This window comes from Syngnathus scovelli, unplaced genomic scaffold, assembly GCF_024217435.2.
Source record: "Syngnathus scovelli strain Florida unplaced genomic scaffold, RoL_Ssco_1.2 HiC_scaffold_28, whole genome shotgun sequence".
Taxonomy (NCBI): Eukaryota; Metazoa; Chordata; class Actinopteri; order Syngnathiformes; family Syngnathidae; genus Syngnathus; species Syngnathus scovelli.
In genome coordinates, this window is record NW_026061370.1 from 663,249 (window position 1) to 685,045 (window position 21,797).

Below are 21,797 nucleotides of genomic sequence, written 5' to 3' on the forward strand. Positions count from 1 at the left end.
CAAATCCGCGGGGAGAGTTAACTTGTTTAAAAGAGAGTGGGCAGAAGAATTATTTAATTTATTTAAATCTATTTGGTGTGTGCGCCATTATGTCAATGCATAACAACTGTAAGTCTACTAAACAAAACAGCGGTTGCTATATGACGTCTGCCACGTCGTGGTCACGTGACGCGGACGTGACGTCGACGCCTACTTTACATCCCACCGATCACAGGACCCCTCGGCTGCATAACCGTGCCCCCTTCCCAACCAATCGGATTTGCTATACGCGAAAACGACGCCAATGGAAAGAGCTTCCGCCCAAATTTAAATCCGTGGGCGTGGCTCGCAGCAGGAAGTAGGAAAATGGCGGCGATGTTGACAAAGACACAGCGGATGGTAACATACGACTAACAAGAGAAATATTTTTATTTTCTGCTTGCAACTGGACCGTCCAGAGCGAACACGGTAAGTACAACTCATCGTTTTTAAAAAGAAGTACTTTTGTTGCCCTGAAAAGCGAGTGAGCGTGGCGTTTGTGGGGGACGTCGAATTTCGACGATTCTTTCTGGTCAACGGTTGTAAATGATTGTGTTGATTAAAAAAGAAAACTTGATGTAACTCTACTTTTAACTGCCGTTTCAGATAGATTTGGAATTGCATCACATCCAATTTTGCCTAGAGCGTACACGGTAAGTAACACTCGTTGTGTTTAAGGAGATTTACGTTTGTAATAGCAGAAGTGTAGCCGCGTTGCGTTGTACGTGTGAATGTTGGTCCAGGCGAAATGTTAATGTTTAATTTCATTCCTTTAGGTTCCACGGTGTTTGTTGGCTGCAAGTTTTCCACTGCAAGAAGAGGCTCATATCATTGACCAGGAGCGAGCTACAATGGTGAGTAGCCATAACATTTATGTTAAACACTTCCTATTTCATGTCTAACAGTACTTGATTTAACAAATAACCATAAATAAATACAGTGTGGGCACTGAAGTTAACATATGTGATTATACTGCCTAATCTGTCACCGAGTAGATTGTTGCAAAGTAATATAAGATCCAAAGTTGTAATTCAGAATAGTTTTCAAAAGAAGGCCATTAGAATTATATACAAGTCTGATTACCCTGAACAAGCTATTAATTAAATCACAAATTCTTCAATTCAAAGATTTGGTAGATTATCAGACAAATAATGTCTAACAGTAATTGATTTAACACATCACGATAAGTAGATTGAGTGTGGGCACTCTCAAGTTAACATATATGATTATACTGCCTAATCTGTTACAGAGTATGTTGTTGCCAAGTAATGTAGAATAGATCCAAAGTAGTAATCCAGAATAGTTTTGAAGAGGCCATTAGAATAATAAACAAATCTGATTACCTTGAACATAATAACAAGCTAAGTGTTTAATATGTCCTATGAAGTCGAAATTGGGCACCGTCATGTGGTGAAATTTGGAATTGCATCACATCCAATTTTGCCTGGGAACAAACAGATTAAATAAATCTTAGTTTTGAATAAGCCACTCCTTCTCAAACAAGTAAACTCTGCCCATTTCGCGCAGTAGATGTTCTGTTAATATCTAGTATTTATACAAAGTCATAATTTAAATTGCTTTCAACCTTCATTCATCGGTTCAACCAACATTACTCGCTCTTACTACCAACTTGTATTGATTTAACTAAGCGTTTAATACTTCCTATCAGGTCTCAAGGCAAGATTTGGCAAAATACAGTTTCAGCAAATCCAATTTTGCCAGGGAACAAAAATAGATTAAATAAACTAAATAAGTCTTCTTCCCAATAAATAAATCAGAAAAGTCTGTCTTGTAACCAGTCCTCTTCAAACAAGTAAAGTCTGCCCATTTTGTGCCGTAGATTTTGTGTCCATGCCTAGTATTTAAACAAAATCATAATTTAAACGACTTCTTGCCTTCATTCACTTTGGAAATTTGGAATTGCAGCAAATCAAATTTTGCCAGGGAACAAAAATAGATCAATTAAACTAAGTCTTCTTCCCATTAAATAAATTAAAAAAGTCTGTCTTGTAACCAGTCATTTTCAAACAAGTAAAGTCTGCCCATTTTGTGCCGTCGATTTTGTGTTAATGCCTAGTATTTATACAAAATCATAATTTAAAGGACTTCATTCCTTCATTCACTTTGGAAATTTGGAATTGCAGCACATCAAATTTTGCCTGGGAAGAAAAGTAGATTAAATAAATTTAATAAGTCTTACTACTTCCCATTAAATAAATTAAATACGTCTTACTTGTTCTCACTCCTTTTCAAAACAGTAGTTTAAAACGAGGGCCCTTCACTCAACCTTTAACCCTATTTATTCACCTTCTAGGCTAAGTGTTAAAGGCTAAGTGTTAAAGGCTAAGTGTTAAAGGCTAAGTGTTAAAGGCTAAGTGTTAAAGGCTAAGTGTTAAAGGCTACGTGTTAGAGGCTAAGTGCCAGAGGCTAGGCGCCAGAGGCGAGTTTTTGTGGGCTGAAGTTTTAGTGGGGTTAGTTAAATACAATCCAAAAGAATACAACAGAATACAATACAATAGAATATAATACATAGATTAAATTCAATAGCTCTTACTACTTCCCATTAAATAAATTAAATACGTCTTACTTGTTCCCAATCCTTTTCAAAAAAGTAGTTTAAAACGAGGGCCCTTCACTCAACCTTTAACCTCAACCCCGCACGTCACATTGTGTTGTATCTGTGAATGTTGGTTGTGGCCAAATGATAGTTTTCTTTCATTCGTTTAGGTTCCACGGTGTTTGTTGGCTATGTTTTCCACTGTCAGAAGGATGAAAATACAAAGTACAACGCTTGGACGTGGCCGAAGACGTCACCGGTGAGTCCTTCCTTCCTATTTATTTACCTTCTAGATGCTAGAGGCTAAGTGTTAGAGGCTAAGTGTTAGAGGCTAAGTGTTAAAGGCAACACAATACGAACAACACAACACAATACGAACAACTCAACACAATATGAACAACACAATATGAACAACACAACACAATACGACCAACACAACACAATACGAACAACACAACACAATACGAACAACACAACACATTACGAACAACACAACACAATACGAACAACACAACGATACTGCACTGAACAACACGATACCGCACTGAGAAACACGATACCGCACTGAACAACACGATACCGCACTGAACAACACCATGCCGCACTGAACACCATCCCGCACTGAACAACACCATGCCGCACTAAACAACACCATGCCGCACTGAACAACACCATGCCTCACTGAACGACACCATGCCGCACTGAAAGACACCATGCCGCACTGAACGACACAATGCCGCACTGAAAGACATCCTCCCGCACTGAACAACACCATCCTGCACTGAACAACACCATCCCGCACTGAACAACACCATGCCGCACTGAACAACATTATGCCGCACTGAACAACATTATGCCTCACTGAACATTATGCCGCACTGAACAACACCATGCCGCACTGAACAACACCATGCCGCACTGAACAACACCATGCCGCACTGAACAACACCATGCCGCACTGAACAACACCATGCCGCACTGAACAACATTATGCCGCACTGAACAAAACCATGCCGCACTGAACAACACCATCCTGCACTGAACAACACCATTCCGCATTGAACACCATGCCGCACTGAACAACACCATCCCGCACTGAACAACACCATCCCGCACTGAACAACATTATGCCGCACTGAACAACATTATGCCGCACTGAACAACACCATGCCGCACTGAACAACACCATGCCGCACTGAACAACATTATAACGCACTGAACAACACCATCCCGCACTGAACAACACCATGCCGCACTAAACAACATTATGCCGCACTGAACAACATTATGCCGAAATGAACAACACCATGCCGCACTAAACAACACCATGCCGCACTGAACAACACCATGCCGCACTGAACAACACCATGCCGCACTGAACAACACGATCCCGCATTGAACACCATCCCGCACTGAACAACACCATGCCGCACTGAACAACACCATGCCGCACTGAACAACACCATGCCGCACTGAACAACACCATGCCGCACTGAACAACACCATTCCGCACTGAACAACACCATGCCGCACTGAACAACATTATGCTGCACTGAACAACACCATGCCGCACTGAACAACACCATGCCGCACTGAACAACACGATCCCGCATTGAACAACACCATGCCGCACTGAACAACACCATCCTGCACTGAACAACACCATCCCGCACTGAACAACACCATGCCGCACTGAACAACATTATGGCGCACTGAACAACATTATGCCGCACTGAACAACACCATGCCGCACTGAACAACACCATGCCGCACTGAACAACACCATGCCGCACTGAACAACACCATGCCGCACTGAACAACACCATCCCGCACTGAACAACACCATGCCGCACTGAGCAACACCATGCCGCACTGAACAACACCATCCCGCACTGAACAACACCATGCCGCACTGAACAACACCATTCCGCACTGAACAACACCATGCCGCACTGAACAACATTACGCTGCACTGAACAACACCATGCCGCACTGAACAACACCATGCCGCACTGAACAACACCATGCCGCATTGAACAACACCATGCCGCATTGAACAACACCATGCCGCACTGAACAACACCATCCTGCACTGAACAACACCATGCCGCATTGAACAACACCATGCCGCACTGAACAACACCATCCTGCACTGAACAACACCATCCCGCACTGAACAACACCATCCCGCATTGAACAACACCATCCTGCACTGAACAACACCATGCCGCACTGAACAACACCATGCCGCACTGAACAACACCATGCCGCACTGAACAACACCATTCCGCACTGAACAACACCATGCCGCACTGAACAACACCATCCTGCACTGAACAACACCATCCCGCACTGAACAACACCATGCCGCATTGAACAACACCATCCTGCACTGAACAACACCATCCTGCACTGAACAACACCATGCCGCACTGAACAACACCATGCCGCACTGAACAACACCATGCCGCACTGAACAACACCATGCCGCACTGAACAACATTATGCCGCACTGAACAACATTATGTCGCACTGAACAACACCATGCCGCACTGAACAACACCATGCTGCACTGAACAACATTATGCCGCACTGAAAAACACCATGCCGCACTGAACAACACCATCCCGCACTGAACAACACCATGCCGCATTGAACAACACCATGCCGCACTGAACAACACCATGCTGCACTGAACAACACCATGCTGCACTGAACAACACGATCCTGCATTGAACAACACCATGCCGCACTGAACAACACCATCCTGCACTGAACAACACCATCCTGCACTGAACAACACCACCCCGTACTGAACAACACGATCCCGCATTGAACAACACCATCCCACACTGAACAACACCATGCCGCACTGAACAACACCATTCCGCACTGAACAACACCATGCCGCACTGAACAACACCATGCCGCACTGAACAACACCATGCCGCACTGAACAACACCATGCCGCATTGAACAACACCATGCCGCACTGAACAACACCATCCTGCACTGAACAACACCATCCCGCACTGAACAACACCATGCCGCATTGAACAACACCATGCCGCATTGAACAACACCATGCCGCACTGAACAACACCATGCCGCACTGAACAACACCATCCTGCACTGAACAACACCATCCCGCACTGAACAACACCATGCCGCACTGAACAACATTATGGCTTACTGAACAACATTATGCCGCACTGAACAACACCATGCCGCACTGAACAACATTATGCCGCACTGAACAACACCATGCCGCACTGAACAACATTATGCCGCACTGAACAACACCATGCCGCACTGAACAACACCATGCCGCACTGAACAACACCATGCCGCACTGAACAACACCATGCCGCACTGAACAACACAACGTCGCACTGAACAACACGACGCCGCACAGAACAACACGACGCCGCACAGAATAACACAATACCGCACAGAACAACACAATACCGCACAAACAGTTTTAGATAATATTACGTCGCAGTCATGTCACGCGGACATGACGTCAATAGGCGGAACTCACGGCAAAATTATAATCCGTGGGCGTGGCTTGCAACAGGAAGTAGGAAAGCGGCAATTCTGGCAAACAAGACACAGCGGTTAGTAACACGATGACTTACAAGGCAAATATTTTTGTTTTCAGCTTGCAACTTGACCGTCTAGAGCGTACAAGGTAATTACAACTGTTTTTTTTTAGCCCTGAAAAGCGAGGGAGTGTGGCGTTTGGGAGGAATGTCGAACTCGGCGTCTGCTTCCAGCCACAGACGCCAAATTTCGACGATTATTTCGACTGGTCAACGGTTGTAAATTATTGCGTTGACTAAAAACTTTATTTAACTCTACTCTTAACTTTGCCGTTTCAGATATGCGGGTATTACACCGCGGAAATGACGTCAATAGGCTGAACTCTCGCCAAAATTCAAATCTGTGGGCGCAATGGCCTTGAGCGAGACACCGGATACAAACACGACGATTATCAACAGAAATATCTTTATTTTCTGCTTGCAAGTGGACCGTCTAGAGCGTACACGGTAAGTACAACTCATTGTGTTTAAAAAGATTTACGTTTGTGTAGTTTGCGTTGCGTTGTATCTGTGAATGTTGGTTGAGGCTAAATGTTAATGTTTAATTTCATTCCTTTAGGTTCCACGGTGTTTGTTGGCTGTATGTTTTCCACTGCAAGAAGAGGCTCGTATCATTGACCAGCAGGAGCTACAATGGTGAGTACCCCTTTCGTCTTCCATTTATGTTAAACACTTCCTATTTCATGTCTAACAGTACTCGATTTAACAAATAACCATAAATAAATACAGTGTGGGCAGTCACGTTAACATATGTGATTATCCTGCCTAATATGTCTATCACAAATATGTCACTAATCACTAATATGTTTATTTGTTTATCACAACACCTTTGGACCTTCAGCAATCGATTATTTCCCTTCATCTACATAGAGACAGAACGATGGTGTCTTAAACATCTCATTCATTTCACCAAATAACTTCACGCAGGTGGATAACGGCCGTCTCGGTCACGCTATGTTGCGTGATGCAGTTTTGAAGAACCAAATGCATTTATTCAATGAATAAGTCAAGCTAGTTCTATGTTTATGATGTTGTAAGTTACGGTACCGATTGAAGTTGAGTTCGAAGCCAGTGGAAAACAGCGCTGCGTTTGTGCTCTCCAGGTACAAATGTTGTGATCTCTGACTGACGACCGGGCGAGACTCGAGTAAGAGATGTCCAAACGAGCTCCGGCAGGGCGGGCCAAGGCGGAGCGAACGGACGCCCTTCAGGCCGCCAATGACGAGCTGAGAACCAAACTGATGGACGTCCAGTTAGAACTTCAGCAGGAGAAGAACAAGGTGAAAACCTCAACAGACAGACACTGCCTGCCTCCCTGCCTGCCTCCCTCCCTCCCAGTTTTCCCGATGTAGATTAGACATGCGTGTGCCATGACTGTGTCAGCCTACATCAACAAATGCACCGAGGACGTCAGCACCACTAAGAATATCATCACCCGGGGCAACCAACGACCCTGGATGACTGAGGAGGTACGTCAAACGCTACGAGCGCGGAACTCTGCCTTCAAGTCTGGCGACAAGGAGACACTGAGGACAGCGAGAGCCAACTTGAACCGTGCCATCAGGATAGCGAAGCGAGACCGCAGTCGAAAATTTCAGGATCGTTTCCACGACGTCAAAAACATCAGGAGTATGTGGCAAGGCATACGGGCGATTACAGACGACAACTCACCCTCCCCCCCCCGGTGGGTGTAGTTGATGCTGACTTTCTAAATGGTCTAAATAACTTCTTTGGGAGGTTCGAGGCACTAAACGGCACTCCAGCAGTTAAAACTGTCCCCCATCAGGAAGAGGAGGTACTCTGCCTTGACTCCGCCGATGTGTTGAAGACCCTGAGGAGAGTCAACCCCTGTAAGGCCCCTGGCCCGGACAACATTCCTGGGCGTGTGTTCAGGGAATGTGCAAGTCATCTGGCTGGGGTCATCACAGACATTTTTAACACCTCGCTGGGCCAAGCCACAGTGCCGGCGTGCTTTAAGACTGCCTCCATCATTCCGGTGCCGAAGAAACCTCAAATCACCTCATTTAATGATTACCGGCCTGTTGCACTGACTCCGGTTATGATGAAGTGCTTCGAAAGGCTGCTTAAAGGTCACATCGTTTCCAGACTCCCCCTATTATTTGACCCGTTCCAGTTTGCCGACCGGCAAAACCGCTCCACTCAGGAAGCCATCTCCTCCGTTCTTCACCTGAGCCTGGCTCACCTGGAGGAGAAGAACACCCATGTGCGGAGGCTGTTCCTGGACTTCAGCTCAGCGTTTAACACCATCATCCCACAGCATCTGGTAGGAAAATTGGAACACCTGGGCTTCAACACCCCCCTTCGCAACTGGCTGCTAGACTTCCTCACCAACAGACCTCAGTCAGTCCGGGTCGGACAGAACACCTCTGATGTCATCACCCTCAGCACAGGCTCCCTTCAGGGCTGCGTCCTGAGCCCCCTGCTGTGCACCCTGATGACACACGACTGCGTCCTCAGGTTCACCACCAATCACATCGTGAAGTCAGCAGACGACACAACGGTGGTGGGGCTCATCAGAGACAACAACGACCTGGACTACAGAGAGGAGGTGGAGCAGCTGGTGGGCTGGTGCAGAGAAAACAGCCTGATCCTGAATGAGGAGAAGATGAAGGAGATCATCGTCGACTTCAGGAAAAAACAGCCTCACCACGCTCCACTGATCATCAACAGCTCAGCTGTGGAGGTGGTCAGCAGCACCAAATTCCTGGGGGTCCACATCACAGAAGACCTCACCTGGACTATGAACACTACGGCACTGGTCAAGAGGGCACAGAAGCGCTTGTACTTCCTGCGGAGGATGAGGAGAGCCCACCTGGCCCCACCCATCATGAGGACGTTCTACAGGAGCACCATAGAGAGCATTCTGACAAGCTGTCTCTCTGTGTGGTGTGGAGGCTGCACCGCCTCCGATTGGAAGAACGTGAGGAGAGTGGTGAGGACAGCAGAGAGGATCATAGGGGCTCCTCTTCCCTCCATTCAGGACATTTCATCTCAGCGCTGCATGTCCCGTGCCCGTAACATCATCAATGACCCATCACACCCCCACCATGGACTGTTCTCCCTGCTGCCCTCTGGGAAGAGGTTTGCAGCATCCGCTGCAGGTCCACCAGGTTCTGCAACAGCTTTTTCCCTGCTGTCATCAGACTGTTGAACACTAGAACTGTTGAGCTCTAAACTGAACTCTGCATCACACATTCACAGAACTGTACTTTATGACACTACGGACCTCTATCTTGCACTATCTCGCACTACCAACTTTACTGAACTTGTATAAACCCTTTAAATAGAAGTTTAATACATGGTTTAGCATTCCTCTGCACACTCTTGAATACTGTTTTGCCTACTTGCACTATTGCATAATTATCACTGCTGCACTTTATACTTATTTTTAATATATATATATATATATTTTTTCATAGGATATGTTACTTCTATTCAACTGCAATATCACTACTTTGTTGTAAGACGTATGCAACGGAATTTCGTTTTGTATGCACCATGTGCAGACAAGATGACAATAAAGTTTGTCTAAGTCTAAGTCATGTCAGGTCAGCTGTCTGGAGAGAGAGAGAAGTCAGGACCTGCGGGCGGAGCACCACCGTGCCACCGCCGCCATGACGGAACTCAAAAGCAAACTCCATGAGGAGAAGCAGAAAGAGTTAGCCATTACCAGGGAGACATTACTGCGGCAGCATGAAATGGAGCTGATGAGAGTGATCAAAATCAAAGATGGAGAGATCCAGCGACTGAATGCCTTGGTCCTCAGCCTGAGGGACGGCTCCATGGACAAGGTGATCCGCTCTATCCGTGTCTGACTATCCGCACGCCACGTCGGGCTTCGATGCGGCCGCAACCGTATTGTGTAGCTTGTCCCCAGTAAGCGTCGCGGCGCTCCGTTGCGGTCTCAACGGCCCGGTGTGGCGCAATGTCTGCTCAGGTGAGGAGGGGGGGCGCTTTGCTGGCGGAGGTGGAGGAGACGCGGCGGTGTCGGGAGACCGAGCGGTGTCGCCTCCACCAGGAGCGCGGAAGAAGCCCTGGCAGCGGCCCAGCAGGCCTGGCAGTCCCGAGCGGCCGAGCTCCGATCGGCTCATCACCAGCATCGGGAGGAGCTGAGCCGAACCAAGAGAGACTGCGAGAGGGAGATCCGCCGACTGGTAGGACTGATCAGACGCGCGGTGCGTGGCTATGTTCCCAATTTCGTTGTATACCTGCAGTGCAATGACACCTAAGGCATTCTATTCTATTCTATTTCACAAGAAGAAAATGTCCGGTTGCTCGCTTCGCTTTTGTCACAGCAAAGGTGTTCTAGTCGATTCAAGAAAAAAATTGGCCGGTTGCTCTCTTTGTTTTTGTCACAATTCTGGCAAATGAGTTTGCCCGCCTGCCTGAGCGCTCCCCGTTTGTACATCCAGACGGATGAGATCAAGCTGAAAGACAGAGCGGTTAGTGTTTTGGATGAAGCCCTGGGGCCGGCCACGTCCACCGCCTTCAGCTGCAGACTCAGGCTGCCGAGCAGCAGATCGCTGCCCTGAGGGATTCCCAAAGGGCGGGCCTAAACTACCCTGGAAGTGGGGTCAACGCCGCTACTAGCAATCCTCTTCATTGCGTAAGCCACCTCATCACACACTTGCAGTACGCATGACTTAGTTCGTTGCTGGAGGAAGGTAGCACAAAAACAGTTTTGAACTTTGAACGAGTGCTTGTGTGTGTGTGTTGCGGGGCGTTTTCAGTCTCAGGAGGATCGGGACACGCGACGGTTTCATCTGAAAATCGCTGAGCTCAGCGCAGTCATCAGGAAACTGGAGGATCGAAACGCCCTGCTTTCTGAAGAGCGCAATGAACTGGTAATTTATTGACGGCACGCTTGAAGGTTTGCGCTACGTTTGATGCGCGCCATCCAGCGAGGGACCCATTGCGCTTGCTTATTAGTTGAGCGGCGCGGCGAGTCGGTTGCCTGGTAGATGTCTTTTATTGGGAGCCAAAGCCACGATTCCGTTCAAACCGATGCAAAAGGAATGGATACGTTCTGGCCCGCGTGTTGTGCGTCTTTCACATCCCGCACTTCATGCTTGCAGCTAAAGCGACTGAGAGAAACAGAAAGCCAGTTTCTGCCACTCCTGTACAAAAACAAACGCCTGAGCAGGAAGAATGAAGAACTCTCGCTGGTGCTGTGTCGCCTTGAAAACAAAGTGCGCTTTGTCACCCAGGAGAACGAGGAGATGGCAAGCTTGGTAAGTCGACGCGGACAACGGCGGCGTGCCAACAGAGTCCACTGCATTTGTGTTCCACAGAGAAGGCCTAGTTCGCTCAATGACCTGGACCGCGGTTGCGGCCAGCAGGACGGTGAAATGGAGTTCCTTCAAGTTGTGGAGCAGCGGCACATCATCGACGACTTGTCCAAGGTCTTCAGGCAGGCGACTCGGTGCACGTACGGCAGCGCCGCGCTCGCTCGCTGTCGCCAGGAAACCTTTTCCGTCCAAAGCTTGGCCGGCGGCCGCCATCCAAAAAATTGGCCCCTTAAATTCCGACCTTTCAAGCAGGAGCATTGTGCGCACGCGTTTGAACACGCTTTAGACTTGTTTTGCCGTTTTCAGCAGCTCAAAGCTCCCGTTTTGTCAGCGCCTTTGCCACTCGCTGTGCGCTGAAAACGACGGACTTGCCGGGCTGCTCAGCCCGTCAACCATGAGCCGCGAGCGCGACGTCATTGTCCGTAGGCAGCTAGTGGCAAAATGCACCCTGTTAGAGTTGCGCTCGCTCCAACTTATTTTGCAAGAACCACACGGGAGACAAGTAAGTTCTTTTGGACACCTGCAGGTGGAGAGTCCATCCGTTGTACGAATGAAGTCTGACTCTCGGCTCCTGCACGAGCATTTTAATTAAGAGAAACAGGGTGGGTGTAAGAGTGGATTGAATAGAGGAAGCCCTTGACCTCTAGTCAAAACATAGCAAGGGGTGTTTTACGACTTTGTGTAGGAAGGGATAAGCGATAGGGATAAATAAGGGATAAATAATATTATTTATTACAGGTCGCAGTCAAAGTCAAAGCAACACAATGATACGATAAAGATAATCTGGAAAACCCTGACACACCCTGTAGTTGTCACTTTTGGAAAAGACGAGCGTCCCTCCAATCATCGCCGGTGACGTGTTTTTCAGGCTCTGGAGACAGGAGCTCATGTCAGAAATGTCATTGTGAGTCGCGTTTGTTTCTGCGCCGGAGCCGTTCGTTCCCTTTGCATCCAAAGAATCTCAAAGGCGGATTATTTGTGTCGACAGGAGAGAGATTTGCTGCTACGATACCGACGTCGAGAATCTCTGAGGAGGAACAAAGCGTGAGGTCCTGCAAGGTGAGTCTGTTTGTTTGCGGCTGCTTGGTGTTGCGCAAGATGAAATGGCCTTTTTCTCGCTATCGTTCCTCTCGTCGATTCATCGTGAGGTGTCGCTTCAGTTTGTTCAGAGAGATGTTTGCTTCCGCGCCCGCAGGTCATCGAAACATTTTACGGCTACGACGAAGACGTGTTGGTGGACTCGGACGGATCGTCCTTGTCTTTTCACACCGACAGAACCCCCGACACGGAACCCGAAGAGGTAGCCCGCCATTTCTGCCAGCGTATTGGCACCAAACATTCCTCTTCAGCCTGGAATCGGACTCGTCTTTGCGTCGCGGGTGCTTTGTCGCCGGTCTGACTGATTCTGGTACTAGTGCTGTGTTGCATTGGTGTGTGCATGAAGAGGCGGAGCTTCGCTACCGCCAGCTGACGCAAGAATATCAAGCGCTGCAACGAGCCTACGCTCTGCTAGCCCAGACCAGCGAAGGGGACTACGACGCCGAGAAGGAGATCAAGGTGGCGCCCCTTCCCGCAACCCCCGGCCGGGTCGCAGCCTCCCCGTTCTCACCCAGCCTCGGGTGTTCTCTGGTCTGAAAGGAGGAGGAGGAGCCTCCCTCCTCCTCCTTTCAGACCAGAGAAAAGCTGATGGTAGAAATGGGTCACTATCAAAGCAGAGTAGCAGATCTGGAGTCAGCGCTGAAGCAACAAGGACAGGTAAGCTCATCAATGAGCACACCTTTTTCTCAGACAAAATAGCTACATTCTTCAGTCACTCATCCGTCTGGCATTACTGGACCAACCCCCCCCTTCTCACCCTAGCCGAGAAGGTAACGCGCACGTCCACGCACGCTCTCGCATTCTGCTTATGTGACAGCAGCCTTTCCTCAGTGGTTAGAATACATCAAAGTGACCAAGTCAGCACTTCAACAGAAGATGTTGGACATTGAAAGTGAGAAGGTAGACAGACACGCGACATCAGCCAAGGGGAACTCCGGCAATGTGCCCCAACAATTCTGACCTTGAGCTGTGCTAGGATATGTTCTGCAAGCAGAAGGGCTACCTGGATGAAGAGTTGGACTTCAGGAAGTGTTCCATGGACCAGGCTCATAAGGTAAGCCGCCCTCAAATCTCCCGCCGGACCACTGATGGACGAGGATTGCGGCCCAGAGGATCCTGGAGCTGGAGGCCATGTTGTACGAGGCGCTACCGCAGCGGGACTGCCCCGCCACGGACGGCGAAAAAGCCAGCCACGCTGGCGTGAATGACGTGCTGACGGCGGATCAGAGAGAAGAGCTTAGGAGCGCCGTGGACCAATGGAAGCGAGCCCTGATGTGCGAGTTGAGGGAGCGCGACGCTTGCATCCTCCAAGAGAGAATGGATCTGCTGCACAGCGCGCAACAGGTAAGGGCCCAAAGCCAGCCCGGCACTTACTTGCACGCTTACTGGCTTTTGAATGCCACTTTCCATTTGTCCGTCCTAGAGGAACAAAGAGCTGAAAGAATTCATCGAAGCTCAGAAGAGACAAATCAAACAATTGGAGGAGAAGTTTCTGTTTCTCTTTCTATTCTTCTCCTTGGCCTTCATTCTGTGGCCCTAACACCAGCTGGTGAGTGAGCTCCAGCGGCACCGCACTCGACACCTCCGATACACTGCCAGCCGGTCTCAGACGTTGGCAGACGCTCCGATGCCAACGTATACCCCCCGCCACGGTGACAGAGGCACCGCGTCACACCGGCGCTCATCCAATCAGAAGGCAGGAAAAGCAAATTCACATGCAGGGCACTTTTGAACCAGAAGAGAGCGCCACAAAAAACGGTTGTTGCCCCAAACGCGCACTAAAAAGGGTCAGAATAACAAGAGTCCCACTGGCCAGCCGGTGCCACCCGTCCAGCTGTTTCTTCAGGGGGGAAAAAAATTGGAGTCACCGGTGAGTACATTTTGCATTTAGCTCTGCTTTTCTGCTTCTGTCTTCAAGTGTGTGGCATCCTGCGATCAAAGATTCAGCCAACCCCAAAGCGGTTGACCTCAACGTCCCACCACCATGCCTACCAGAGCAGGTGACGTGATGCTTTGGACATCCTTCCGTCTCAGATGCCCAAAAGTACTCTTTGCCACATCTGCGGCAATACGGTGTCTTTTCAAAGGTGCAAATAAATCCAGCGTGGGCGGAACACGCACGTCTTCGGTTTTTCCCGCTTTGTTTGTGTGACAGCTGTTGTGAAAATTTTATACAAATAAAGTTGTATAGTACAGGTTTGGCCAAGCCGCAACTCCCGAACCGCATGCGGCTCTTTTATGTTCATATCAACATTTGTGTGTGTGTGTGTGTGTGGGGGGGGGGGGGGTTGTGCGTGTTGGCTTCACTTGAGTTCAATTTGGTATTTTGGTCAAAAGCGCATGTGGTGAAATTCCACAAAGTAGGATGGGCAAACACATTTCTTTAAACTATGAGTGTCAATTGGGCTCTCGAAATGGCAGGGAAAAGATGCACAGCAAAACGAAAATACGTAGATGAACACAGGACGTTTTAATCAGAGTGGGAAAGTTTCTATTTTTTGTTGAACGTGATGGCAAACCATTCTGCCTGATATGTCAGACCTCAGCGCATTTCAAAGATTCAAATCTTCAGCGCCATGCACTTCAGCTCACTCCATGCTAACATTGATCAGGCGTCGAACCCGCAACATCATGCTTAAGAGGTGGCCATGCTAACCAGTGCGCCATTATGTCAACGCATAATAACTGTAAGTCTACTGATCAAAACAGCGGTTACTATATGACGTCGCTACGTCGTGGTCACGTGACGCAGACAAGACGTCAATGGACGTGGGCAGAGTTAACTTGTTTAAAAGGGAGTGGGCAGAAGAAATATTTAATTTATTTAAATCTATTTTGAGTGCACACCATTATGCCAATGCATAACAACTGTAAATCTACTAAACAAAACAGCGGTTGCTATATGACATCTGCCACGTCGTGGTCACGTGACATACGTGACGTCGATGGGCGTAACTTTCGCCGGAATTCAAATCCGCGGGGAGAGTTAACTTGTTTAAAAGAGAGTGGGCAGAAGAATTATTTAATTTATTTAAATCTATTTGGTGTGTGCGCCATTATGTCAATGCATAACAACTGTAAGTCTACTAAACAAAACAGCGGTTGCTATATGACGTCTGCCACGTCGTGGTCACGTGACGCGGACGTGACGTCGACGCCTACTTTACATCCCACCGATCACAGGACCCCTCGGCTGCATAACCGTGCCCCCTTCCCAACCAATCGGATTTGCTATACGCGAAAACGACGCCAATGGAAAGAGCTTCCGCCCAAATTTAAATCCGTGGGCGTGGCTCGCAGCAGGAAGTAGGAAAACGGCGGCGATGTTGACAAAGACACAGCGGATGGTAACATACGACTAACAAGAGAAATATTTTTATTTTCTGCTTGCAACTGGACCGTCCAGAGCGTACACGGTAAGTACAACTCATCGTTTTTAAAAAGAAGTACTTTTGTTGCCCTGAAAAGCGAGTGAGCGTGGCGTTTGTGGGGGACGTCGAATTTCGACGATTCTTTCTGGTCAACGGTTGTAAATGATTGTGTTGATTAAAAAAGAAAACTTGATGTAACTCTACTTTTAACTGCCGTTTCAGATAGATTTGGAATTGCATCACATCCAATTTTGCCTAGAGCGTACACGGTAAGTAACACTCATTGTGTTTAAGGAGATTTACGTTTGTAATAGCAGAAGTGTAGGCGCGTTGCGTTGTACGTGTGAAAATTGGTCGAGGCGAAATGTTAATGTTTAATTTCATTCCTTTAGGTTCCACGGTGTTTGTTGGCTGCAAGTTTTCCACTGCAAGAAGAGGCTCGTATCATTGACCAGGAGCGAGCTACAATGGTGAGTAGCCATAACATTTATGTTAAACACTTCCTATTTCATGTCTAACAGTACTTGATTTAACAAATAACCATAAATAAATACAGTGTGGGCACTGAAGTTAACATATGTGATTATACTGCCTAATCTGTCACCGAGTAGATTGTTGCAAAGTAATATAAGATCCAAAGTTGTAATTCAGAATAGTTTTCAAAAGAAGGCCATTAGAATTATATACAAGTCTGATTACCCTGAACAAGCTATTAATTAAATCACAAATTCTTCAATTCAAAGATTTGGTAGATTATCAGACAAATAATGTCTAACAGTAATTGATTTAACACATCACGATAAGTAGATTGAGTGTGGGCACTCTCAAGTTAACATATGTGATTATACTGCCTAATCTGTTACAGAGTATGTTGTTGCCAAGTAATGTAGAATAGATCCAAAGTAGTAATCCAGAATAGTTTTGAAGAGTCCATTAGAATGATAAACAAATCTGATTACCTTGAACATAATAACAAGCTAAGTGTTTAATATGTCCTATGAAGTCAAAATTGGGCACCATCATGTGGTGAAATTTGGAATTGCATCACATCCAATTTTGCCTGGGAACAAACAGATTACATAAATCTTAGTTTTGAATAAACCACTCCTTCTCAAACAAGTAAACTCTGCCCATTTTGCGCAGTAGATGTTCTGTTAATATCTAGTATTTATACAAAGTCATAATTTAAATTGCTTTCAACCTTCATTCATCGGTTCAACCAACATTACTCGCTCTTATTACCAACTTGTATTGATTTAACTAAGCGTTTAATACTTCCTATCAGGTCTCAAATCGAGATTTGGCAAAATACAATTTCAGCAAATCCAATTTTGCCAGGGAACAAAAATAGATTAAATAAACTAAATAAGTCCTCTTCCCATTAAATAAATCAGAAAAGTCTGTCTTGTAACCAGTCCTCTTCAAACAAGTAAAGTCTGCCCATTTTGTGCCGTAGATTTTGTGTCTATGCCTAGTATTTAAACAAAATCATAATTTAAACGACTTCTTTCCTTCATTCACTTTGGAAATTTGGAATTGCAGCAAATCGAATTTTGCCAGGGAACAAAAATAGATCAATTAAACTAAATAAGTCTTCTTCCCATTAAATAAATTAAAAAAGTCTGTCTTGTAACCAGTCCTTTTCAAACAAGTAAAGTCTGCCCATTTTGTGCCGTCGATTTTGTGTTTATGCCTAGTATTTATACAAAATCATAATTTAAAGGACTTCATTCCTTCATTCACTTTGGAAATTTGGAATTGCAGCACATCAAATTTTGCCTGGGAAGAAAAGTAGATTAAATAAATTTAATAAGTCTTACTACTTCCCATTAAATAAATTAAATACGTCTTACTTGTTTCCACTCCTTTTCAAAACAGTAGTTTAAAACGAGGGCCCTTCACTCAATCTTTAACCTCAACCCCGCACGTTGTGTTGTATCTGTGAATGTTGGTTGTGGCCAAATGATAGTTTTCTTTCATTCGTTTAGGTTCCAAGAAAACTTGATGTAACTCTACTTTTAACTGCCGTTTCAGATAAGCGGGTATTACGTCGCAGTCATGTGCCGCGGATATGACGTAATTGCCGGAACCTCCGCCAAAATTCAAATCTGTTGGCGCGATGGCCGTGAGCCACTGAGCAGCGACGATTATCAACAGAAATATCTTTATTTTCTGCTTGCAACTGGACCGTCTAGAGCGTACACGGTAAGTAACACTCATTGTGTTTAAGGAGATTTACGTTTGTAATAGCAGAAGTGTAGCCGCGTTGCGTTGTACGTGTGAAAATTGGTCGAGGCGAAATGTTAATGTTTAATTTCATTCCTTTAGGTTCCACGGTGTTTGTTGGCTGCAAGTTTTCCACTGCAAGAAGAGGCTCGTATCATTGACCAGGAGCGAGCTACAATGGTGAGTAGCCATAACATTTATGTTAAACACTTCCTATTTCATGTCTAACAGTACTTGATTTAACAAATAACCATAAATAAATACAGTGTGGGCACTGAAGTTAACATATGTGATTATACTGCCTAATCTGTCACCGAGTAGATTGTTGCAAAGTAATATAAGATCCAAAGTTGTAATTCAGAATAGTTTTCAAAAGAAGGCCATTAGAATTATATACAAGTCTGATTACCCTGAACATAACAACAAGCTATTAATTAAATCACAAATTCTTCAATTCAAAGATTTGGTAGATTATCAGACAAATAATGTCTAACAGTAATTGATTTAACACATCACAATAAGTAGATTGAGTGTGGGCACTCTCAAGTTAACATATATGATTATACTGCCTAATCTGTTACAGAGTATGTTGTTGCCAAGTAATGTAGAATAGATCCAAAGTAGTAATCCAGAATAGTTTTGAAGAGGCCATTAGAATAATAAACAAATCTGATTACCTTGAACATAATAACAAGCTAAGTGTTTAATATGTCCTATGAAGTCGAAATTGGGCACCGTCATGTGGTGAAATTTGGAATTGCATCACATCCAATTTTGCCTGGGAACAAACAGATTAAATAAATCTTAGTTTTGAATAAGCCACTCCTTCTCAAACAAGTAAACTCTGCCCATTTCGCGCAGTAGATGTTCTGTTAATATCTAGTATTTATACAAAGTCATAATTTAAATTGCTTTCAACCTTCATTCATCGGTTCAACCAACATTACTCGCTCTTACTACCAACTTGTATTGATTTAACTAAGCGTTTAATACTTCCTATCAGGTCTCAAGGCAAGATTTGGCAAAATACAGTTTCAGCAAATCCAATTTTGCCAGGGAACAAAAATAGATTAAATAAACTAAATAAGTCTTCTTCCCAATAAATAAATCAGAAAAGTCTGTCTTGTAACCAGTCCTCTTCAAACAAGTAAAGTCTGCCCATTTTGTGCCGTAGATTTTGTGTCCATGCCTAGTATTTAAACAAAATCATAATTTAAACGACTTCTTGCCTTCATTCACTTTGGAAATTTGGAATTGCAGCAAATCGAATTTTGCCAGGGAACAAAAATAGATCAATTAAACTAAGTCTTCTTCCCATTAAATAAATTAAAAAAGTCTGTCTTGTAACCAGTCCTTTTCAAACAAGTAAAGTCTGCCCATTTTGTGCCGTTGATTTTGTGTTAATGCCTAGTATTTATACAAAATCATAATTTAAAGGACTTCATTCCTTCATTCACTTTGGAAATTTGGAATTGCAGCACATCAAATTTTGCCTGGGAAGAAAAGTAGATTAAATAAATTTAATAAGTCTTACTACTTCCCATTAAATAAATTAAATACGTCTTACTTGTTCCCACTCCTTTTCAAAACAGTAGTTTAAAACGAGGGCCCTTCACTCAACCTTTAACCCTATTTATTCACCTTCTAGGCTAAGTGTTAAAGGCTAAGTGTTAAAGGCTAAGTGTTAAAGGCTAAGTGTTAAAGGCTAAGTGTTAAAGGCTAAGTGTTAGAGGCTAAGTGCCAGAGGCTAGGCGCCAGAGGCGAGTTTTTGTGGGCTGAAGTTTTAGTGGGGTTAGTGTGAATACAATCTAAAAGAATACAACAGAATACAATACAATAGAATATAATACATAGATTAAATTCAATAGCTCTTACTACTTCCCATTAAATAAATTAAATACGTCTTACTTGTTCCCAATCCTTTTCAAAAAAGTAGTTTAAAACGAGGGCCCTTCACTCAACCTTTAACCTCAACCCCGCACGTCACATTGTGTTGTATCTGTGAATGTTGGTTGTGGCCAAATGATAGTTTTCTTTCATTCGTTTAGGTTCCACGGTGTTTGTTGGCTATGTTTTCCACTGTCAGAAGGATGAAAATACAAAGTACAACGCTTGGACGTGGGCGAAGACGTCACCGGTGAGTCCTTCCTTCCTATTTATTTACCTTCTAGATGCTAGAGGCTAAGTGTTAGAGGCTAAGTGTTAGAGGCTAAGTGTTAAAGGCAACACAATACGAACAACACAACACAATACGAACAACTCAACACAATATGAACAACACAATATGAACAACACAACACAATACGAAACACAACACAATACGAACAACACAACACAACACAATACGAACAACACAACACATTACGAACAACACAACACAATACGAACAACACAACGATACTGCACTGAACAACACGATACCGCACTGAGAAACACGATACCGCACTGAACAACACGATACCGCACTGAACAACACCATGCCGCACTGAACACCATGCCACACTGAACAACACCATCCCGCACTGAACAACACCATGCCGCACTAAACAACACCATGCCGCACTGAACAACACCATGCCTCACTGAACGACACCATGCCGCACTGAAAGACACCATGCCGCACTGAACGACACCATGCCGCACTGAAAGACACCATCCCGCACTGAACACCATGCCGCACTGAACAACACCATCCTGCACTGAACAACACCATCCCGCACTGAACAACACCATGCCGCACTGAACAACATTATGCCGCACTGAACAACATTATGCCTCACTGAACATTATGCCGCACTGAACAACACCATGCCGCACTGAACAACACCATGCCGCACTGAACAACACCATGCCGCACTGAACAACACCATCCCGCACTGAACAACACCATTCCGCATTGAACAACACCATCCCGCACTGAACAACACCATGCCGCACTGAACAACATTATGCCGCACTGAACAACACCATGCCGCACTGAACAACACCATCCTGCACTGAACAACACCATTCCGCATTGAACACCATGCCGCACTGAACAACACCATCCCGCACTGAACAACACCATCCCGCACTGAACAACATTATGCCGCACTGAACAACATTATGCCGCACTGAACAACACCATGCCGCACTGAACAACACCATGCCGCACTGAACAACACCATGCCGCACTGAACAACATTATAACGCACTGAACAACACCATCCCGCACTGAACAACACCATGCCGCACTAAACAACATTATGCCGCACTGAACAACATTATGCCGAAATGAACAACACCATGCCGCACTGAACAACACCATGCCGCACTGAACAACATTATGGCGCACTGAACAACATTATGCCGCACTGAACAACACCATGCCGCACTGAACAACACCATGCCGCACTGAACAACACCATGCCGCACTGAACAACACCATCCCGCACTGAACAACACCATGCCGCACTGAGCAACACCATGCCGCACTGAACAACACCATCCCGCACTGAACAACACCATGCCGCACTGAACAACACCATTCCGCACTGAACAACACCATGCCGCACTGAACAACATTACGCTGCACTGAACAACACCATGCCGCACTGAACAACACCATGCCGCACTG

The 21,797-nt window shown here is 45.7% G+C and overlaps 1 protein-coding gene and 1 long non-coding RNA gene across 2 annotated transcripts; both read left to right on the forward strand.

Annotated features, from left to right (window-relative positions):
• The first annotated feature begins 227 nt into the window (after positions 1-227).
• LOC137839944 (uncharacterized) lies at positions 228-2,861 on the forward strand. The gene is made up of 4 exons (XR_011086341.1): positions 228-447; positions 625-671; positions 795-872; positions 2,746-2,861. It is a non-coding gene; the product is annotated as an uncharacterized lncRNA (long non-coding RNA).
• A 10,613-nt stretch (positions 2,862-13,474) lies between these two features.
• Positions 13,475-14,253, forward strand: LOC137839951 (janus kinase and microtubule-interacting protein 3-like). The gene is made up of 2 exons (XM_068649766.1): positions 13,475-13,928; positions 14,008-14,253. The coding sequence occupies exons 1-2, from the start codon at positions 13,716-13,718 to the stop codon at positions 14,122-14,124; spliced, it is 330 nt and encodes a 109-aa protein (XP_068505867.1). The 5' UTR covers positions 13,475-13,715; the 3' UTR covers positions 14,125-14,253.
• Positions 14,254-21,797: the final 7,544 nt, after the last annotated feature.